Source organism: Oncorhynchus tshawytscha, linkage group LG19 (assembly GCF_018296145.1).
Source record: "Oncorhynchus tshawytscha isolate Ot180627B linkage group LG19, Otsh_v2.0, whole genome shotgun sequence".
In the NCBI taxonomy this organism is placed as follows: Eukaryota; Metazoa; Chordata; class Actinopteri; order Salmoniformes; family Salmonidae; genus Oncorhynchus; species Oncorhynchus tshawytscha.
In genome coordinates this window covers 43,054,383-43,074,121 of record NC_056447.1, presented here as the reverse complement: position 1 = coordinate 43,074,121, position 19,739 = coordinate 43,054,383, and the positions used below count along the sequence as shown (strand labels likewise).

At 44.7% G+C, this 19,739-nt stretch overlaps 1 protein-coding gene across 1 annotated transcript in view; it reads left to right on the top strand.

Annotated features, from left to right (window-relative positions):
• The window catches only part of spon1b (spondin 1b), a 103,829-nt gene that overhangs the window by 25,733 nt on the left and 58,357 nt on the right, over positions 1–19,739 (top strand). The window contains exons 4-6 of the mRNA XM_024379986.2: positions 7,337–7,410; positions 7,606–7,728; positions 9,857–10,005. Of these exons, the coding sequence (XP_024235754.1) occupies positions 7,337–7,410; positions 7,606–7,728; positions 9,857–10,005 (346 nt within the window). The remainder of the gene's footprint in view (positions 1–7,336; positions 7,411–7,605; positions 7,729–9,856; positions 10,006–19,739) is intronic.

Below are 19,739 nucleotides of genomic sequence, written 5' to 3'. Positions count from 1 at the left end.
GGGAGCAAGACATCCTGGTCCGTGACTGGGCTGAATTTCTTCCTGTAGTCAGTGATTGACTGTAGACCCTGCCACATGCCTCTTGTGTCTGAGCCGTTGAATTGAGATTCTACTTTGTCTCTGTACTGACGCTTAGCTTGTTTGATAGCCTTGCGGAGGGAATAGCTGCACTGTTTGTATTCAGTCATGTCACCAGACACCTTGCCCTGATTAAAAGCAGTGGTTCGCGCTTTCAGTTTCACACGAATGCTGCCATCAATCCACGGTTTCTGGTTAGGGAATGTTTTAATCGTTGCTATGGGAACGACATCTTCAACGCACGTTCTAATGAACTCGCTCACCGAATCAGCGTATTCGTCAATGTTGTTGTCTGACGCAATACGAAACATCTCCCAGTCCACGTGATGGAAGCAGTCTTGGAGTGTGGAGTCAGCTTGGTCGGACCAGCGTTGGACAGACCTCAGCGTGGGAGCTTCTTGTTTTAGTTTCTGTCTGTAGGCAGGGATCAACAAAATGGAGTCGTGGTCAGCTTTTCCGAAAGGGGGGCAGGGCAGGGCCTTATATGCGTCGCGGAAGTTAGAGTAACAATGATCCAGGGTCTTTCCACCCCTGGTTGCGCAATCGATATGCTGATAAAATTTAGGGAGTCTTGTTTTCAGATTAGCCTTGTTAAAATCCCCAGCTACAATGAATGCAGCCTCCGGATAAATCGTTTCCTGTTTGCAGAGAGTTAAATAAAGTTTGTTCAGAGCCATCGATGTGTCTGCTTGGGGGGGATATATACGGCTGTGATTATGATCGAAGAGAATTCTCTTGGTAGATAATGCGGTCTACATTTGATTGTGAGGAATTCTAAATCAGGTGAACAGAAGGATTTGAGTTCCTGTATGTTTCTTTCATCACACCATGTCACGTTGGCCATAAGGCATACGCCCCCGCCCCTCTTCTTACCAGAAAGATGTTTGTTTCTGTCCGCGCGATGCGTGGAGAAACCCGCTGGCTGCACCGCTTCGGATAGCGTCGTTCCAGTGAGCCATGTTTCCGTGAAACAAAGAACGTTACAGTCTCTGATGTCCCTCTGGAATGCTACCCTTGCCCGGATTTCATCAACCTTGTTGTCAAGAGACTGGACATTGGCAAGAAGAATGCTAGGGAGTGGTGCACGGTGTGCCCGTCTCCGGAGTCTGACCAGAAGACCGCCTCGTTTCCCTCTTTTTCGGAGTCGTCTTTTTGGGTCGCTGCATGGAATCCACTCAGTTGTCCTGTTTGTAAGGCAGAACACAGGATCCGCGTCGCGAAAAACATATTCTTGGTCGTACTGATGGTGAGTTGACGCTGATCTTATATTCAGTAGTTCTTCTCGACTGTATGTAATGAAACCTAAGATGACCTGGGGTACTAATGTAAGAAATAACACGGAAAAAAACAAAAACCTACATAGTTTCCTAGGAACGCGAAGCGAGGCGGCCATCTCTGTCGGCGCCGGGAGTTCACACAGAAGTAATAAAGCCCTAGTTCACACAGGAGTAATAAAGCCCTAGTTCACACAGGAGTAATAAAGCCCTACTTCACACAGGAGTAATAAAGCCCTACTTCACACAGGAGTAATAAAGCCCTACTTCACACAGGAGTAATAAAGCCCTACTTCACACAGGAGTAATAAAGCCCTACTTCACACAGGAGTAATAAAGCCCTACTTCACACAGGAGTAATAAAGCCCTACTTCACACAGGAGTAATAAGCCCTAGTTCACACAGGAGTAATAAAGCCCTAAAGCTTCACACAGGAGTAATAAAGCCCTACTTCACACAGGAGTAATAAAGCCCTACTTCACACAGGAGTAATAAAGCCCTACTTCACACAGGAGTAATAAAGCCCTAGTTCACACAGGAGTAATAAAACCCTAGTTCACACAGGAGTAATAAAGCCCTAGTTCACACAGGAGTATTAAAGCCCTACTTCACACAGGAGTAATAAAGCCCTACTTCACACAGGAGGAATAAAGCCCTACTTCACACAGGAGGAATAAAGCCCTACTTCACACGGGAGTAATAAAGCCCAGGAGTAATAAAGCCCTAGTTCACACAGGAGTAATAAAGCCCTAGTTCACACAGGAGTAATAAAGCCCTACTTCACACAGGAGTAATAAAGCTCTACTTCACACATGAGTAATAAAGCCCTACTTCACACAGGAATAATAAAGCCCTAGTTCACACAGGAGTAATAAAGCCCTACTTCACACAGGAGTAATAAAGCCCTACTTCACACAGGAGTAATAAAGCCCTACTTCACACAGGAGTAATAAAGCCCTACTTCACACAGGAGTAATAAGCCCTAGTTCACACAGGAGTAATAAAGCCCTACTTCACACAGGAGTAATAAAGCCCTACTTCACACAGGAGTAATAAAGCCCTACTTCACACAGGAGTAATAAAGCCCTACTTCACACAGGAGTAATAAAGCCCTACTTCACACAGGAGTAATATGATTTGGTGATTTATATTATTACTTGTTTATGTCTATTTATCAAAGGCACTGTCATAACCACTGTTACTGTAACTGTTAATGCTAACAATCATTTGTTTCTGAATACCATTTGTCATTATTGATACAGCTGTGGTTAAATATATTAGCACCCTTGCACTATTCACTATTTCTTCTCAAATAAGATGAAATTGAAACAACATTTGGTGTTCACATGTGTTCATTTTGTTTGATTCACAACCGCACTGGACCAAGAAGAAAAAGCTATCAAAACTGAAATAGAGATTTTTCACTTCAAAGTAAAGAAAAATGGCCTGATTTCTTCAACATTCAAATCTATTTGTTTGTTAGGCAAGCTATGCGGCTGTTCTAGGCACCATGTCTTTTCAGTGGACCACCTATGGGTTGCCAGAGAGCACGGTCATGCTGATTAGTGGTCTGAAGAAGCAGGTGTGACTACAGACCATAGCATTGTAATGTCCCAGATCAACACCCCTCCCTCCATGGTTATAGGACTGAATTTAGTCTTACGTGATAACATTGTTTAGTAAGTAGATTGGGAGTAAAGTTTTCATGATGATAAGCTTGGTGTAAAAGTTTTGGAGAATTTATAACCTTTATGTAAAGTCTCACGACATAAAAAGTGTCAGGATTGTAAATAACATTGTGTTTCTTACTCCTGGCGAGGAGCGCTGATAGTCACCGATCAAGTTGAGTCGTCTTGCTCTGTTAGAGCGACGTGTGGGTTAAACTCGTCCCAAGGCAAATCCTATTTGAATTTGATTGCTGCCCAAAGAAGTGAGCCCTGATGTGTCTGTGTAATTCCTTGACAGTCATGAAGCGTGAGACAAATTCATTCCAAAAGCTGCTCTTTGACAGGAATTGTAGCACTTCCAGAAGTGTTGGAATGAAACAAAATTGACAAACATTAACACACACAGGTAGACACAAACGATTGTCAAGGGGTCAAGGGGTCTGAATACTTTCCAGAAGGCACTGTAGATATTTAAGAGATCCTTTTCCCTAACACATCAAATAAAATAAATTAAAATGTATTTATAAAGCCCTTCTTACATCAGCTGATATATCAAAGTGCTGTACAGAAACCCAGCATAAAACCCCAAACAGCAAGCAATGCAGGTGTAGAAGCACGATGGCTAGGAAAAACTCCCTAGAAAGGCCAAAACCTAGGAAGAAACCTAGAGAGGAACCAGGCTCTGAGGGGTGGCCAGTCCTCTTCTGGCTGTGCCGGGTGGAGATTATAACAGAACATGGCCAAGATGTTCAAATGTTCATAGATGAAGGTGCAGCAAGTCAGCACCTCAGGAGTAAATGTCAGTTGGCTTTTCATAGCCGATCATTCAGAGTATCTCTACTGCTCCTGCTGTGTCTAGAGAGTTGAAAACAGCAGGTCTGGGACAGGTAGCACGTCCGGTGAACAGGTCAGGGTTCCATAGCCGCAGGCAGAACAGTTGAAACTGGAGCAGCAGCACGGCCAGGTGAACTGGGGACAGCAAGGAGTCATCAGGCCAGGTAGTCCTGAGGAATGGTCCAAGGGCTCAGGTCCTCCAAGAGAGAGAAAGAGAGAATTTAAAAAGAGAGAGCATACTTAAGTTCACACAGGACACCGGATAAGACTGTCTCTCGTTCCGCTGGCCTGGATTTACACAGAAAATAGTGCTGCCATTCACTGACTTAGTGCTGGATGTAACTCAGTCCACAATAGTAACTTTTAATTGATCTTCCTGTCCCATACAACAGATAGCTTATAGAGGTCAAAGTATTATTCTAATAAATGTTGCGCTGAGAAACATCTGCTATGCAAATCTCACTGTATTGCTTTCACTTTGTCTTTGCCTGTCAAAGTAAAGATAGAGCTCTCTACCTCGTACCGGAGCAGGGGGCTGCCTGCCTGTCAAAGTAAAGATAGAGCTCTCTACCTCATACCGGAGCAGGAGGCTGCCTGCCTGTCAAAGTAAAGATAGAGCTCTCTACCTCGTACCGGAGCAGGGGGCTGCCTGCCTGTCAAAGTAAAGATAGAGCTCTCTACCTCGTACCGGAGCAGGGGGCTGCCTGCCAGACAAAGCAAAGATAGAGCTCTCTACCTCGTACCGGAGCAGGGGGCTGCCTGCTTGTCAAAGTAAAGATAGAGCTCTCTACCTCGTACCGGAGCTGCCTGCCAGGGGGCTGCCTGCCTGTCAAAGTAAAGATAGAGTTCTCTACCTCGTACCGGAGCAGGGGGATGCCTGCCAGACAAAGTAAAGATAGAGCTCTCTACCTCGTACCGGAGGGGGCTGCCTGCCAGACAAAGTAAAGATAGAGCTCTCTACCTCGTACCGGAGCAGGGGGCTGCCTGCCAGACAAAGTAAAGATAGAGCTCTCTACCTCGTACCGGAGCAGGGGGCTGACTGCCAGACAAAGTAAAGATAGAGCTCTCTACCTCGTACCAGAGCAGGGGGGGGCTGACTGCCAGACAAAGTAATGATAGAGCTCGCTACCTCGTACCGGAGCAGGGGGCTGCCTGCCAGACAAAGTAAAGATAGAGCTCTCTACCTCGTACCGGAGCAGGGGGCTGCCTGCCAGACAAAGTAAAGATAGAGCTCTCTACCTCGTACCGGAGCAGGGGGCTGCCTGCCAGACAAAGTAAAGATAGAGCTCTCTACCTCGTACCGGAGCAGGGGGCTGACTGCCAGACAAAGTAAAGATAGAGCTCTCTACCTCGTACCGGAGCAGGGGGCTGACTGCCAGACAAAGGCCAATAAATACGGCTGCCAACTCTGTCCACCGAACATAAAATAAAACTCCAATTACTGCTAGGAGAGGTCCAATCATTCTCCCACTGAATCTCATAAAGGATATCACAGCAGAGATCCCAGAACGATGCTCCTCCTCCTACACTACAGAGTCCTGTCATTAGTGATACATTATCTTGTATACTAAAGTGTCAAATGCTGTTATGTCACAGGGCACTGCACATAGAGCTCTTGGAGGTTTGAAGAGAATAGCAGAACTGGAGAGAGCATCTCAGAGTACACAAACACAAAAGTCGCAGTGACTCATTGAGATGAAGTAGGTCTAAATGGAGCTCCTGCTCTCCATAGCCATCCTCTCCTGCGCTCTATAGCCATCCTCTCCTGTGCTCTATAGCCATCCTCTCCTGTGCTCTATAGCCATCCTCTCCTGCTCTCCATAGCCATCCTCTCCTGCGCTCTATAACCATCCTCTCCTGTGCTCTATAGCCATCCTCTCCTGTGCTCTATAGCCATCCTCTCCTGCTCTCTATAGCCACCCTCTCCTGCTCGCTATAGCCACCCTCTCCTAATCTCTATAGCCACCCTCTCCTGCCTTCTATAGCCACCCTCTCCTGCTCTCTACAGCCATCCTCTCCTGCTCTCTTTAAACATTATCTCCCTCTCTCTACAGCCATCCTCTCCTGCTCTCTTTAAGCATCCTCTCCTGCTCTCTATAGCCACCCTCTCCTGCTCTCTATTGCCACCCTCTCCTGCTCTCTATAGCCACCCTCTCCTACTCTCTATAGCCACCCTCTCCTACTCTCTATAGCCACCCTCTCCTGATCTCTATAGCCACCCTCTCCTGCTCTTTATATCCACCCTCTCCTGCACTTTATATCCACCTCTCCTGCTCTCTATAGCCACCCTCTCCTGCTCTCTATAGCAACCCTCTCCTGCTCTCTTTAAACATCCTCTCCTGCTCTCTTTAAACATCCTCTCCTGATCTCTATAGCCATCCTCTCCTGCTCTCTTTAAACATCCTCTCCTGCTCTCTATAGCCACCCTCTCTCCTCAGCGACACAGAGGTTGCAGGCTGGCAGCAGCACTGGAGACATGCAGCCCCAGCTCAAAGCCAGGGCCCATTTGCCTGGGTGTGGAACCACAACTAAAGGATCCTAAACTCTCCAACTGGAACTAATGGTCTGGACAGAAGCCCAACCATTGAGTGAAGAACATAACCATGGGAGAGAGCCATGCAAGTCATGGGTTAGTCAGGGATATTTTACCCAACTGCTACTGGATCCCATTGCTGAAAACAAATGTTAAGATATTGACATTGGGTTAAACTGATCTTTTTACAGAGTTTGTCCTCATCTGAACCTTAATAACTTGATGCGTCTAATATTAATCAATTACTGTGTCATATTTTAAAGTGAAATGATAAATGAAATGTATTATCAAGTTGCTTTATGACAAAGTCCCTGCTGAGCTCCATACAATGTAACTGTGGGCTTCAGAACAGCTGCATGGCTGAGGATGTATCCACAGCTTCCGTTTCCATCTACTGTGGAAAACAGTTTGGGCTGAACCTTGTCTATTTGGCTCCCGGTCACTTAGATCCTGCTGTTTGATGAGTCCAGCACCATTTGATATTTTATCTTCAACCCCCAGATACATTGCCAATGTTCTTCCCTGGGAGATGAGCTTTAGAGAGTGCAGTCATAATGGTCACAGTGTTGATGGGCTGTCCTGTGGATCAGTCTCAGTCTGGACTCCTGGCTCTCTGTACGTTGGTATTCTGCAGAGGTTGATGGGGGGCAGGTCTGGCAGTGCCTCTGGGGTGGTCTCTGACGAGGTGGTCTCTGACGGGATGGTCTTACCACCTCTCCTCAGAGGAAACAGACACTCCTTACGCACTACAAGAGAGAAAAAGAGGAGCATTCTAATGGCCGGGCGTTGCTATTGGCACACAGTTTCTGTTGCATGTACAAGTTTATGGCTCTCGGCAGTGTGTGTGTGTGTGTATGTGGATGCCCCTAGACGTTGTGTGCTAACACGAGTACTGTATTTTTGTTGTGCTGTCAGTGAATAAAAGGACTGCTGTTCCTCCTCCTCTGCAGGGCCAGCATTGTGCAGAAGAGGATCATATACTTCCAGGATGAAGGCTCCCTTACCGTCAGATTGTGTGAGAAAGGTGCAGCATATCTGTCCTATACCAATGTTACTTCTCACAGAACAGCCCTTTTATATGATCTGTTACCATAGATTATAATGGACATTCTGTATGGAGTCATATTCTTCAACTATTCTATCAGACCAAGCAATATCACCATTGTTATCCATTCTTTGTGTGTGTGTGTGTGTGCATGTGTATGTGTGTGCCTTTCAGAGGCTGTGTTTGGGGAGACCACAGAAAAGCCCCCTCTGGAATGCTGTGCCTGTGGGACGGCCAAGTACAGAGTCACCTTCTTTGGGAACTGGTCGGAGAAGATTCACCCTAAAGACTACCCCAGTAAGTCTCTCACTGGGGTCATACAGTATATCTACACCCCCACATGACTGTACAACCTCCCACCTGTTGCTCCTCTGTCCGTTTTCTATGGAGTGTGAAAGGATCTGCATTACAGTAATGAAGCAAGACATTGTGGTTGGGGAAGAAACACAAGAAGGTGACATTTTACCCTGGACATATTTAGACAGTCTGTTGACTCGAGTAACATGCTTATATTTTAGCAGATACTCTTATCCAGAGCGACTCACAGTAGTGAGTGCATACATTTTTTATACTGGTCCCCCGTGGTAAATGAAACCCACAGTCCTGGCATTGCGAGGGCAACGCTCTACCAACTGAGCCACACAGGACATACTGCATGTCCTAAAGCAGCACACTGTGGTTTAGAGGATTCCTCTCCAATTCTTTGTGTTTTGTTGGGATTTAAACAAAGAATGTTCAGTCAACGTAGGTCAGTAAAACAGTATCAAAGCTGTTATGACACTGTGACTTCTTTGGAGCTGATGATCTGAACCACAGACATGTGTATTCCTTGCAGTCAGCGTTATGTAGTCACAGCTTACGAAAGGAATCTCTATAAATAATTTGAGACAGGAAGAGGCTGTTTTGGCAGGAAATAAGAAAACAGGTTTTGGTACATTATAGCACATCACAGGGCTTCGCTATGGGCCTGATGGGTTTAAACAGATTAACTGTATAGTTCGCCTTTCCCTCCAGCGGTATATAGAATCTTTCACAAATAGTAACGTATCATGGAAAAACATAATTACATTCAAGGGTTTCTGAGGAGAGCGCTGAGGGACCATAGTACCAAGCATCAATTGTCTTTTGATAGAGTTATATATACAGTACCGTACAGTCACGTCCAAAATTATTGGCACCCTTGGTCAAGAGTGTGTGCAAATGGTTAACTGGAGTCAGGTGCAGGAGAGCAGAGACGAGTGAACAGGCACACTTTATTTGGCAGAAGGAAAACAGTCGGACGCCGACTATAGCGAAAACGACACTCCCACTAAAGGCAAAAGCGAATAGCGCACTCGTCACACAAATTATGTACAGCATATAATACCACGGGTTCCAAACCAGACCTGGCGAGAAACCAGCATGAAGTGTCACACATGACACGTAACGAACAATTACACACACAGACATGGGGGGAACAGAGGATAATATACAAGTAGAGTAATGAGGGGATGTAAAACAGGTGTGCGGAAAAACAAGACAAAACAAATGGAAAATGAAAGGTGGAGCGGCGATGGCTAGAAGACCGGTGACGTCGACCGCCGAGCGCCGCCCAAACAAGGAGAGGAGCCGACTTTGGCGGGAGTCATGACCCCCTTGATAAAGATGAGCAAAAAGACTGTATAAAATAATACAAATACTGAGCTATGCAAAAAAAAAAATATACTAATACAATTGCTCACAAAAAAAAATATTTAACCATTATTTTTTTTCTTCTAAAAGATTGAGTCAAAATTATTGCCACCCCTGTTTTCTATACCCTTCAATATCTCACCTTGTGACGAGAAGGGCACTGAGCCTTTTTACTAAATGTTTTATGAGATTGAAAAACACATTGGGAGGGAGGGATCTTAGTCTTAGGGATCTTAATTATTTGTTTTTACTAGTTTTTACAAAATGTCTTTCTCTGAGCAATTGTATTAGTATAAAATAATACAATCATGTTTTTCAATGTTGAGCATACAATATAGCTCAGTATTGTATTATTGTTTTTATACAGTCTTTTTTGCTGATTTTTATCAAGGATGCTAATCATTTTGGACCTAACTGACCTGACTGTACACATATATATGTGGTGTGACAGGGTCTATTCCAGCCTCAACTCTCTCAGTAATGATGAGGGCTCCAGCAATGGTAGTGCAGGCCTCACATTGTAACTAACAATGACCTTCCAGCCACATGCACAGTCAAAGGCAGGAGCGATCTGTCAGCCTCTACACACGCTAGCACGCACACACACACACACACACACACACACACACACACACACACACACACACACACACACACACACACACACACACACACACACACACACACACACACACACACACACACACACACTTTATTTCTTTGTCAAATTGTCTCTTTGTTTCCCCCTATACAGGACGTGCCAATCATTGGTCAGCCCTCATCGGGGCATCCCACTCCAGGAGCTACGTCCTGTGGGAGTATAGGGGCTTCGCCAGTGAAGGGGTGAAACAGGTGGCAGAGCTGGGGTCTCCAGTTAAGATGGAGGAAGAGATTAGACAGAAGGTGAGCTTGGTGAGACTATGATAGAAGAGAGATGCAGACTGTACAGTCAGGAGGTAAAACCAAACATCACGGATTCAGGCTACAGGAGGCCAGAGGGAGGAGCTATAGGAGAACGGTCTCATTATAATGGCTGGAATGGAATAGATGGAACAGAGTCAAACCTGTGGTTTCCATATGTTTGATGTGTTTGAAACCATTCTATTTATCCCATTACAATGAGCCCATCCTTTAGAATCTCCTCCCACCAGCCTCCTCTGGTTCAGACCTGTTCATGTACGCTGATCAGCTATATCTCCAAACTCGGATGTCTTGATATTTCTATTCTTTCAGCTGAGTCTTTTCTGTGCAGACCTTCGTAGTCATATCTCCTACCTGTCTCCGCCTCTGAAACAGCATGTCAAAGCTCTATCTTTACTTTGATCAGCTAATGGAAGGTCCTCTCTGACATCTTAATGAAACACTTTAGTCCGTATATTGGCTGATCTGCACCACTCTGCTGTTTAACGTTCATTTCCTGCTATTGGGCGACATGGCAACAATAGAGTGTTGAGCCCAGGGATAGATGAGATGCTGAGGGGCATTATGGGATGGCTGTGGAGGAGAGGGGACATAGCTAATGGAGGGAGAAGTGAGAGAGGACGGCCACATCACAGAGAATCTTAAAGAAGAACTGAACTCGAGAACTAACTTCTCTCGTTGAAAACGGCATATGAGACATTGAAATCAGTCTGAAGCATTTATTCCAGTGCTAGAATGGACCAAAAAAAGTGCAAGTAGGTTCATTTTGGTCGTAAAGTCAGTATCTTCCAGAACAGAGTTTCTTGAGATTTGAGTAAAAGAGTTCGTCATGACTTATTTGAGGGTTGGGTTTTGAATTCGACAATGCCCACTTGCTCCCACTAACATGGGATAAACAGCTGAGGTGAACGTGCTCTCCAGTCGTACAGCAGAACACACTGACAGTGAGACAGACCTGCCCAGCAGCACAGCAGATTGGACTTTGTTTACACACTGTCAGACAGCATGTGGCGCATTTCTTTACTTGAGAAATACTAAAACCTCCTTGGCAAATACATCAAAATGAAATACAGATTCCTTGAGTCATCTTAGATTCTGAATATTTTGAGGAAGTGATGCTGGCTTTGTTCCTATGGTGTCTCATGGTGTTACATGCCTCCTTGAAGGAGGGAGGTGCAGGAATCAGGAGCAGGAGAGCAAGGAAGTCCCAGTGGCACAATAGTTTATTAGAAGTCCCAACTCAAACACAACATGGGGGGGAATATGCCCAAACGTGTTCGCCACACAGGGAAATAAACGTTGCACACGGAGGAGTAACCTGTACTCCTAAACACATACCAAAAACAGTACAACTGCTGCGTGAAAGAAAACCCTGTGGTGCAGATACGCACCCCTAATACAGCAACTACAGAAAACCCTGTGGTGCAGATACGCACCCCTAACAAAGCAACTACAGAAAACCCTGTGGTGCAGATACGCACCCCTAATAAAGCAACTACAGAAAACCCTGTGGTGCAGATACGCACCCCTAACAAAGCAACTACAGAAAACCCTGTGGTGCAGATACGCACCCCTAATAAAGCAACTACAGAAAACCCTGTGGTGCAGATACGTACCCCTGACAAAGCAACTACAGAAAACCCTGTGGTGCAGATACGTACCCCTAACAAAGCAACTACAGAAAACCCTGTGGTGCAGATACGTACCCCTAATAAAGCAACTACAGAAAACCCTGTGGTGCAGATACGCCCCTAACAAAGCAACAGATACGCACCCCTAACAAAGCAACTACAGAAAACCCTGTGGTGCAGATACGTACCCCTAATACAGCAACTACAGAAAACCCTGTGGTGCAGATACGTACCCCTAACAAAGCAACTACAGAAAACCCTGTGGTGCAGATACGCACCCCTAACAAAGCAACTACAGAAAACCCTGTGGTGCAGATATTCACCCCTAACAAAGCAACTACAGAAAACCCTGTGGTGCAGATACGCACCCCTAACAAAGCAACTACAGAAAACCCTGTGGTGCAGATACGCACCCCTAACAAAGCAACTACAGAAAACCCTGTGGTGCAGATACGCACCCCTAACAAAGCAACTACAGAAAACCCTGTGGTGCAGATACGCACCCCTAATAAAGCAACTACAGAAAACCCTGTGGTGCAGATACGCACCCCTAACAAAGCAACTACAGAAAACCCTGTGGTGCAGATACGCACCCCTAACAAAGCAACTACAGAAAACCCTGTGGTGCAGATACGCACCCCTAACAAAGCAACTACCCCTGACAAAGCAACTACAGAAAACCCTGTGGTGCAGATACGCACCCCTAATAAAGCAACTACAGAAAACCCTGTGGTGCAGATACGCACCCAAAGCAACTAATAAAGCAACTACAGAAAACCCTGTGGTGCAGATACGCACCCCTAACAAAGCAACTACAGAAAACCCTGTGGTGCAGATACGCACCCCTAACAAAGCAACTACAGAAAACCCTGTGGTGCAGATACGCACCCCTAATAAAGCAACTACAGAAAACCCTGTGGTGCAGATACGCACCCCTAATAAAGCAACTACAGAAAACCCTGTGGTGCAGATACGCACCCCTAACAAAGCAACTACAGAAAACCCTGTGGTGCAGATATTCACCCCGAACAAAGCAACTACAGAAAACCCTGTGGTGCAGATACGTACCCCTAACAAAGCAACTACAGAAATCCCTGTGGTGCAGATATTCACCCCTAATAAAGCAACTACAGAAAACCCTGTGGTGCAGATACGCACCCCTAATAAAGCAACTACAGAAAACCCTGTGGTGCAGATACGCACCCCTAACAAAGCAGCTACAGAAAACCATGTGGTGCAGATACGCACCCCTAACAAAGCAACTACAGAAAACCCTGTGGTGCAGAGCACCTAACAAAGAAAAAACCCTGTGGTGCAGATACGCACCCCTAACAAAGCAACTACAGAAAACCCTGTGGTGCAGATACGCACCCCTAACAAAGCAACTACAGAAAACCCTGTGGTGCAGATACGCACCCCTAACAAAGCAACTACAGAAAACCCTGTGGTGCAGATATTCACCCCTAACAAAGCAACTACAGAAAACCCTGTGGTGCAGATATTCACCCCTAACAAAGCAACTACAGAAAACAATCCCGCACAAAGACTAGCAGGCAGCGGAGGTAAATAAACCCACCAAAATCAACTACTAAGACCGCCGAGCGCCGCCCGAACAGGGAGAGGAGCCCCCTTCGGTGGAAGTCGTGACACATGGGGGACAAACATCAGTAACTGCTACATCGAACCCCCTGAAACTTGAAACCATTTTATTCTTAATTAGCAACAGAAAAAGAAACATGCAGAATCGGTGTGTTCAGGAAAAAGCTCGTAACCCACGTGGGATCCTTTGTCTTTCCTACAATGCTGTGAGGGCTGACAGATCATAGGGAATGTTAACACGTTTCAGACGGATGATAGAGCGCCATGTTCTGTTCGACCTCTTGCAAATATATGATTGGTTGTCACATATTCTGGATACGGGCCACAATCACCTGTGGCAGTGCTCCCACTTTCAACTCGTCTGTTTTTACGTTTCAAACACTTAAACAAGTTGAATGATTGAATGTTGTTGTTGTAAGACTTGGGTGTGATATCAAAGTATAATTCAAACCACAGGAATAAGCGTAAGTATTACGCTATTAGTATTAAAATCTAAACACTCTTGCAAAAGTTATATTATTCATTGACATTAGTTATGAAACTAAATAGTGATAGAATTACATTGAACACAGATTAGTAATGGTCTTTACTGTATAGGATGCAGATGCTTCCAGAATTCAAAAGAGCAGTCTGGTTGTGGTGTTATGACTGTTGGTGAATGTGACAGTGACCAGTGTTCTCACAGCCCCCTGTCATCCATCCACTGCAGTGCACTGGCCTGTCAACACAGTCTACACCATTCATCACACCTGTCATCCATCCACTGCAGTGCACTGGCCTGTCCTCTACACCAATCATCACACCTGTCAACATCACAGCAGTGCACTGGCCTGTCAACACACAGTCTACACCATTCATCACACCTGTCATCCATCCACAGCAGTGCACTGGCCTGTCAACACACAGTCTACACCATTCATCACACCTGTCATCCATCCACTGCAGTGCACTGGCCTGTCAACACACAGTCTACACCATTCATCACACCTGTCATCCATCCACTGCAGTGCACTGGCCTGTCAACACACAGTCTACACCATTCATCACACCTGTCATCCATCCACTGCAGTGCAGTGCACTGGCCTGGCCTCAACACACAGTCTACACCATTCATCACACCTGTCATCCATCCACAGCAGTGCACTGGCCTGTCAACACACAGTCTACACCATTCATCACACCTGTCATCCATCCACTGCAGTGCACTGGCCTGTCAACACACAGTCTACACCATTCATCACACCTGTCATCCATCCACTGCAGTGCACTGGCCTGTCAACACACAGTCTACACCATTCATCACACCTGTCATCCATCCACTGCAGTGCACTGGCCTGTCAACACACAGTCTACACCATTCATCACACCTGTCATCCATCCACAGCAGTGCACTGGCCTGTCAACACACAGTCTACACCATTCATCACACCTGTCATCCATCCACTGCAGTGCACTGGCCTGTCAACACACAGTCTACACCATTCATCACACCTGTCATCCATCCACTGCAGTGCACTGGCCTGTCAACACACAGTCTACACCATTCATCACACCTGTCATCCATCCACTGCAGTGCACTGGCCTGTCAACACACAGTCTACACCATTCATCACACCTGTCATCTGTTTACTTTGGAATGCCGTCTCCTGTATTATAGACGGGTTGCTTGTTGAGCAACACAACCGACTCCTGCGCAACAATGGGGCAAAACAGATGGGGTCGGCTTAGATTGTTGACAACATGTAAACTATATTTAGTCTCCAATGTTTTTAAAAACATCAATACACTTGTTGTCTCTCAAATACGTCGTTACAGTTGTTGGTCAGCTACCTAGTGAATCTTAGCCATGTTAGCATTTACATGAAATCAGTTCATAAAACACCTCAAAACAAGACATGGCATCAAGAACAAGATGAAACTGTCTGAAGCGATTCACGATTCCCCACATGGAAGTTTATTATCATTGTTGGTAGCTATCTAGCGATCCAGAATCAACTGGTGCGCATCGTTTTCGTGATGTTGTCAGCTAACCAATTTATATCATACATCAATGTGGCCATCAGAGATCTTGTTTTTTTATGTGATCCTATGTAGGCCATTTATATAATGGCTTACATACTGCAAATATCTAACTATACATCCTTATCTATAACACAGCTGGTTTCACCTTGTGTTGAAGTGTCCATTTCTCTCTGAAGATGTGGACGTAACAGGGAGATATTTAGAGTGAAATCATAGATATGGCAGCAGTGTTTTGGCATCTGTGAGTGTCTCTCTGACAACATGCCTGTTTGTGGGTTACCTGTCACTCCTGATATCTGGGCTTTGGAGCAGCTTTTTCTTGTCAGAGAGATTGTCAGTCTTTTCCACCTGCAGATGTGTATTTTTGAATAGAAAATAGAACGTAAAGTGGCTGCACACACATGCTTCCTTTGTCAAAGCTCACACAATCATTGATCAACTTCCTGATGTTTGCTCTTAAATAGGCAATCTACAGTTTTGGTAAACAGCTGAGGGAGGGGCCTGGGGACAGCGCTCTGGATGCAAGGACTGACCATCCATGGGATAAAAAATGACACTTTTAACCATGTTTTGAGACTATGAAGTGTTTGACTACAATTACATTGTTTACAAACAATGGAGTACAACATGCTTACAGTTTTTTATTTATTATAGTAGCAATAGAGGATTGCCTCTTTTAGACAGCCAGGAATGCTTAATGCTTAATGCTGTATAGGGATACATGCCGCTCTAAGCCACAGCAATTGCTTCAATTCTGTTGAATTGAGAAACTGGCTATTGGCTGTTGTAGTATGTGCTTTCATTCTCACACGATAAGGGTAGATTATAACATTCAGTGATCATCATTTGACAATGTCGCGGGAAGAAATATTGTCCAGTTTTGGCGGTGATTACATTCTGTAATTCTGCTGCTGACCTTGGGAAATGCTACTGAAGGAGCTCAGAATCCATTTCTAGCCAGGGAAGGGAAATAGTTTCTGCTGAACACTGAAGCACTGGTACATAACAGTAGACTCACGATAAGGCAGGGAAAACATGGATTCATCTGAATTAACAGACACCATAGGACAGGAGCTCGAGGTGAAACTCAGAATGTTAATCTCCATGCTCTGCTATTTACATTGAGTAAAGACAGAATCAAAATAAATGGTTCTGAACACTTCATTACAATGTTACGCTGTACATTTAAATTTGTGTAAATAATAACTGAAGATTATTTCTCAACATAATATCATTCGTTGTTTTTAGTAATGAGCTGTATGAGCAAATTCTGATTTGTATCATTTGTATCGCCTTCTGTACACAGAAAAAAAGAGTTCTTTGGCTGTCCCCATAGGAGAACCCTTTTTGGTTCCTTCTTAGTAGAACCCTTTTTGGTTCCAGGTAGAACTCTTTTGGGTTCCATGTGGAATTCTCTTTGTAAAGGGTTCTACATGGAACCCTAAAGGGTTCTACCTGGAACCAAAGGGTTCTACCTGGAACAAAAAGGGTTCTTCAAAGGGTATTCCTATGTGTATGGCCGAATAACCCTTTTAGGTTCTAGATAGCACCTTTTTTCTAAGAGTGTTCTGTTATTCTGGAAGTTATTTTCAATGTTTATTAATGGTCCCATTCTGGCTCTGGTAGCCATGACTTATACAGGCATTTGTTGAAGTGCTGTGGACTGTGGAGATTGTTGTCCTTGAGCTCAACCAACTGTCATGTTGTGTAGAGGGGCTGTGGAACCGATGAGAGGACAATTGAAGAGAGTAAGGGTGTCAAACATGATGATTACATATTGATGAGGGGGCCATACTCATAGCATAGGTAGAAAGCAATACAGCATTTCAGTGAAGAAGTTATTGAAAAGATTGCCCCTTTAAGTAGTCTGTTCTTTTGAAAAGGTACAGTAGGACCTTGGTACAGATGTATGCTCCTTGCCAAGGATTTGTATTCCAGATATAATTCTTCTTGGGTGTTTTATGATGATCCCCATCAGGGTAACATGTGTATTGTGCTAACTATTACTAATTCACAGTATGAAGTTAATGACAACTCTGCTTATGCTGTAATGTTGTCCTCTAACCAAGGCGATGTGGTGAGTGCCTTCAGTGTTCTCTGATGTAACAGTGCTGTGAACTTTCCATTTCCTCTAACAGTATGGTGCATTCCATTTGCATACAATTGACATCCTTGGAATGCCTAACAACACAATCTCTGTGTGTGTGTGTGTGTGTGTGTGTGTGTGTGTGTGTGTGTGTGTGTGTGTGTGCGTGCGTGCGTGTGTGTGTGTGTGTGTGTGCGTGCGTGTGCGTGCGTTGAATCACAAAGCAGCTTACACATTGAGATTAGACATGGGCAACACGCACTGAGTAATTCAACATTTACATGCATTATCAATGGCTCAGATGATACACATTTAATGTAACGTCCGTATTGTAAGGACCCCCACAAACGCAGCAAATTGAAAACATGCTAATTTACATGTCACATTTCCAGGCTATAAGTTGTGAGGAAATGCTTGCAAGTTCGGAATCAGACTCTAATTAACATTTGGCAGGACATCACTGTCATACAGTGTATCCCTCTATATCTCCCTCTGTATCCCTCTATATCCAACTCTGTATCCCCCTCTGTATCGTCCTCTATATCCCCCTCTGTATCCCTCTATATCCCTCTCTATATATCATCTACTGTATCTTGCCTATGCTGCTCTGTACCATCACTCATTCATATATCCTTATGTACATATTCTTTATCCCCTTACACTGTGTATAAGACAGTAGTTTTTTTGGAATTGTTAGTTAGATTACTTGCTCGTTATTACTGCATTGTCGGAACTAGAAGCACAAGCATTTCGCTACACTCGCATTAACATCTGCTCACCATGTGTATGTGACAAATAAAATTTGATTTGATTTGATTTCTATATCCCCCTCTGTATCCCTCTATATCCCTCTCTATATCCAACTCTGTATCCCCCTCTGTATCTTCCTCTATATCCCCCTCCATATCCCCCTGTCTCTCCCTCTATATCCCTCTCTGTATCCCTCTCTGTATCCCCCTCTATATCCCCCCTTATCCCCCTCTATATCCCTCTCTGTATCCCTCTCTGTATCCCTCTATATCCCCCTCTATATCACCCTCTATATCCCCCTCTGTATCCCCCTCTGTATACCTCTCTGTATCCCCCTCTATATCCCCCTCTGTATCTCCCTCTATATCCCCCTCTATGTCCCCTCTGTATCTCTCTCTATATCCCCCTCTGTATCCCCCTCTGTATCCCCCTCTATATCCCCCTCTATATCCCCCTCTCTGTATCCCTCTCTATATCCCCCTCTCTATCTCCCTCTCTATCACCCTCTCTATATCCCCTCTCTATCTCCCTCTATATCCCCCTCTCTATCTCCCTCTATATCTCCATCTCTATATCCCCCTCTCTATCTCGCCCTCTCTCTATCTCCCTCTCTATATCCCCCTCTCTATATCCCCCTCTTTGCCTATGCTGCTCTGTACCATCACTCATTCATATATCCTTATGTACATATTCTTTATCCCCTTATACTGTGTATGACAGTAGTTTTTTTTTGGAATTGTTAGTTAGATTACTTGCTCGTTATTACTGCATTGTCGGAACTAGAAGCACAAGCATTTCGCTACACTCGCATTAACATCTGCTAACCATGTGTATGTGACAAATAAAATTTGATTTGATTTGATTTGATCTATATCCCCCTCTCTCTATCTCCCTCTATATCTCCCTCTCTATATCCCCCTCTCTATCTCCCTCTATATCTCCCTCTCTATATCCCCCTCTCTATCTCCCTCTATATCTCCCTCTCTATATCCCCCTCTCTATCTCCCTCTATATCTCAATTTCTGTATCCCCCTCTCTATCTCCCTCTATATCCTCCTCAAGAGGATTGGATCAGCTCAATCTAGAGCTGGGGCAATTTAAAGTAAATGCGATCTCTGGAGAGCTCTGTCTGTCGGCCCGGCCTTTCCACCACGCCTGCTAGCCCTAACAGCCCACACTATTGCCTAATGCTTTTTACAGACATTCTTAAGCTTTCAGGGTTTTGGATGGCCGCCACAGGATTCTTCACTGTGTGAATCTTCTGCTCGCTGGGCACGTTCGGGCACGATTGTTTGAAAGGTGTTCCAGTAGTTTATCGAGGAACAATTGTCTAATTTCAACCAACTGGCAGTTTCTGGTTGCCTGTCAGCTCAGCTTTGTGATTTTACACAGAGACATCAATATTTGAAAGACAGGCCTAAACCCCTCTCTTGGCTTGTGAGGCTGATCTTACAATAGACTTCCCTGTACAATAAAACCTGGCATAGTCTGATAAACAATGACATGGCTTGAAACTGAATTGAATTGCCTTTTACTGAGGTATACATTTCTATTCCTTGTTTTATATGAAAGTTTCCTCAACCACCAATGATTGTTGCTTAGAAAATAGATATAAAACAGTGGATACT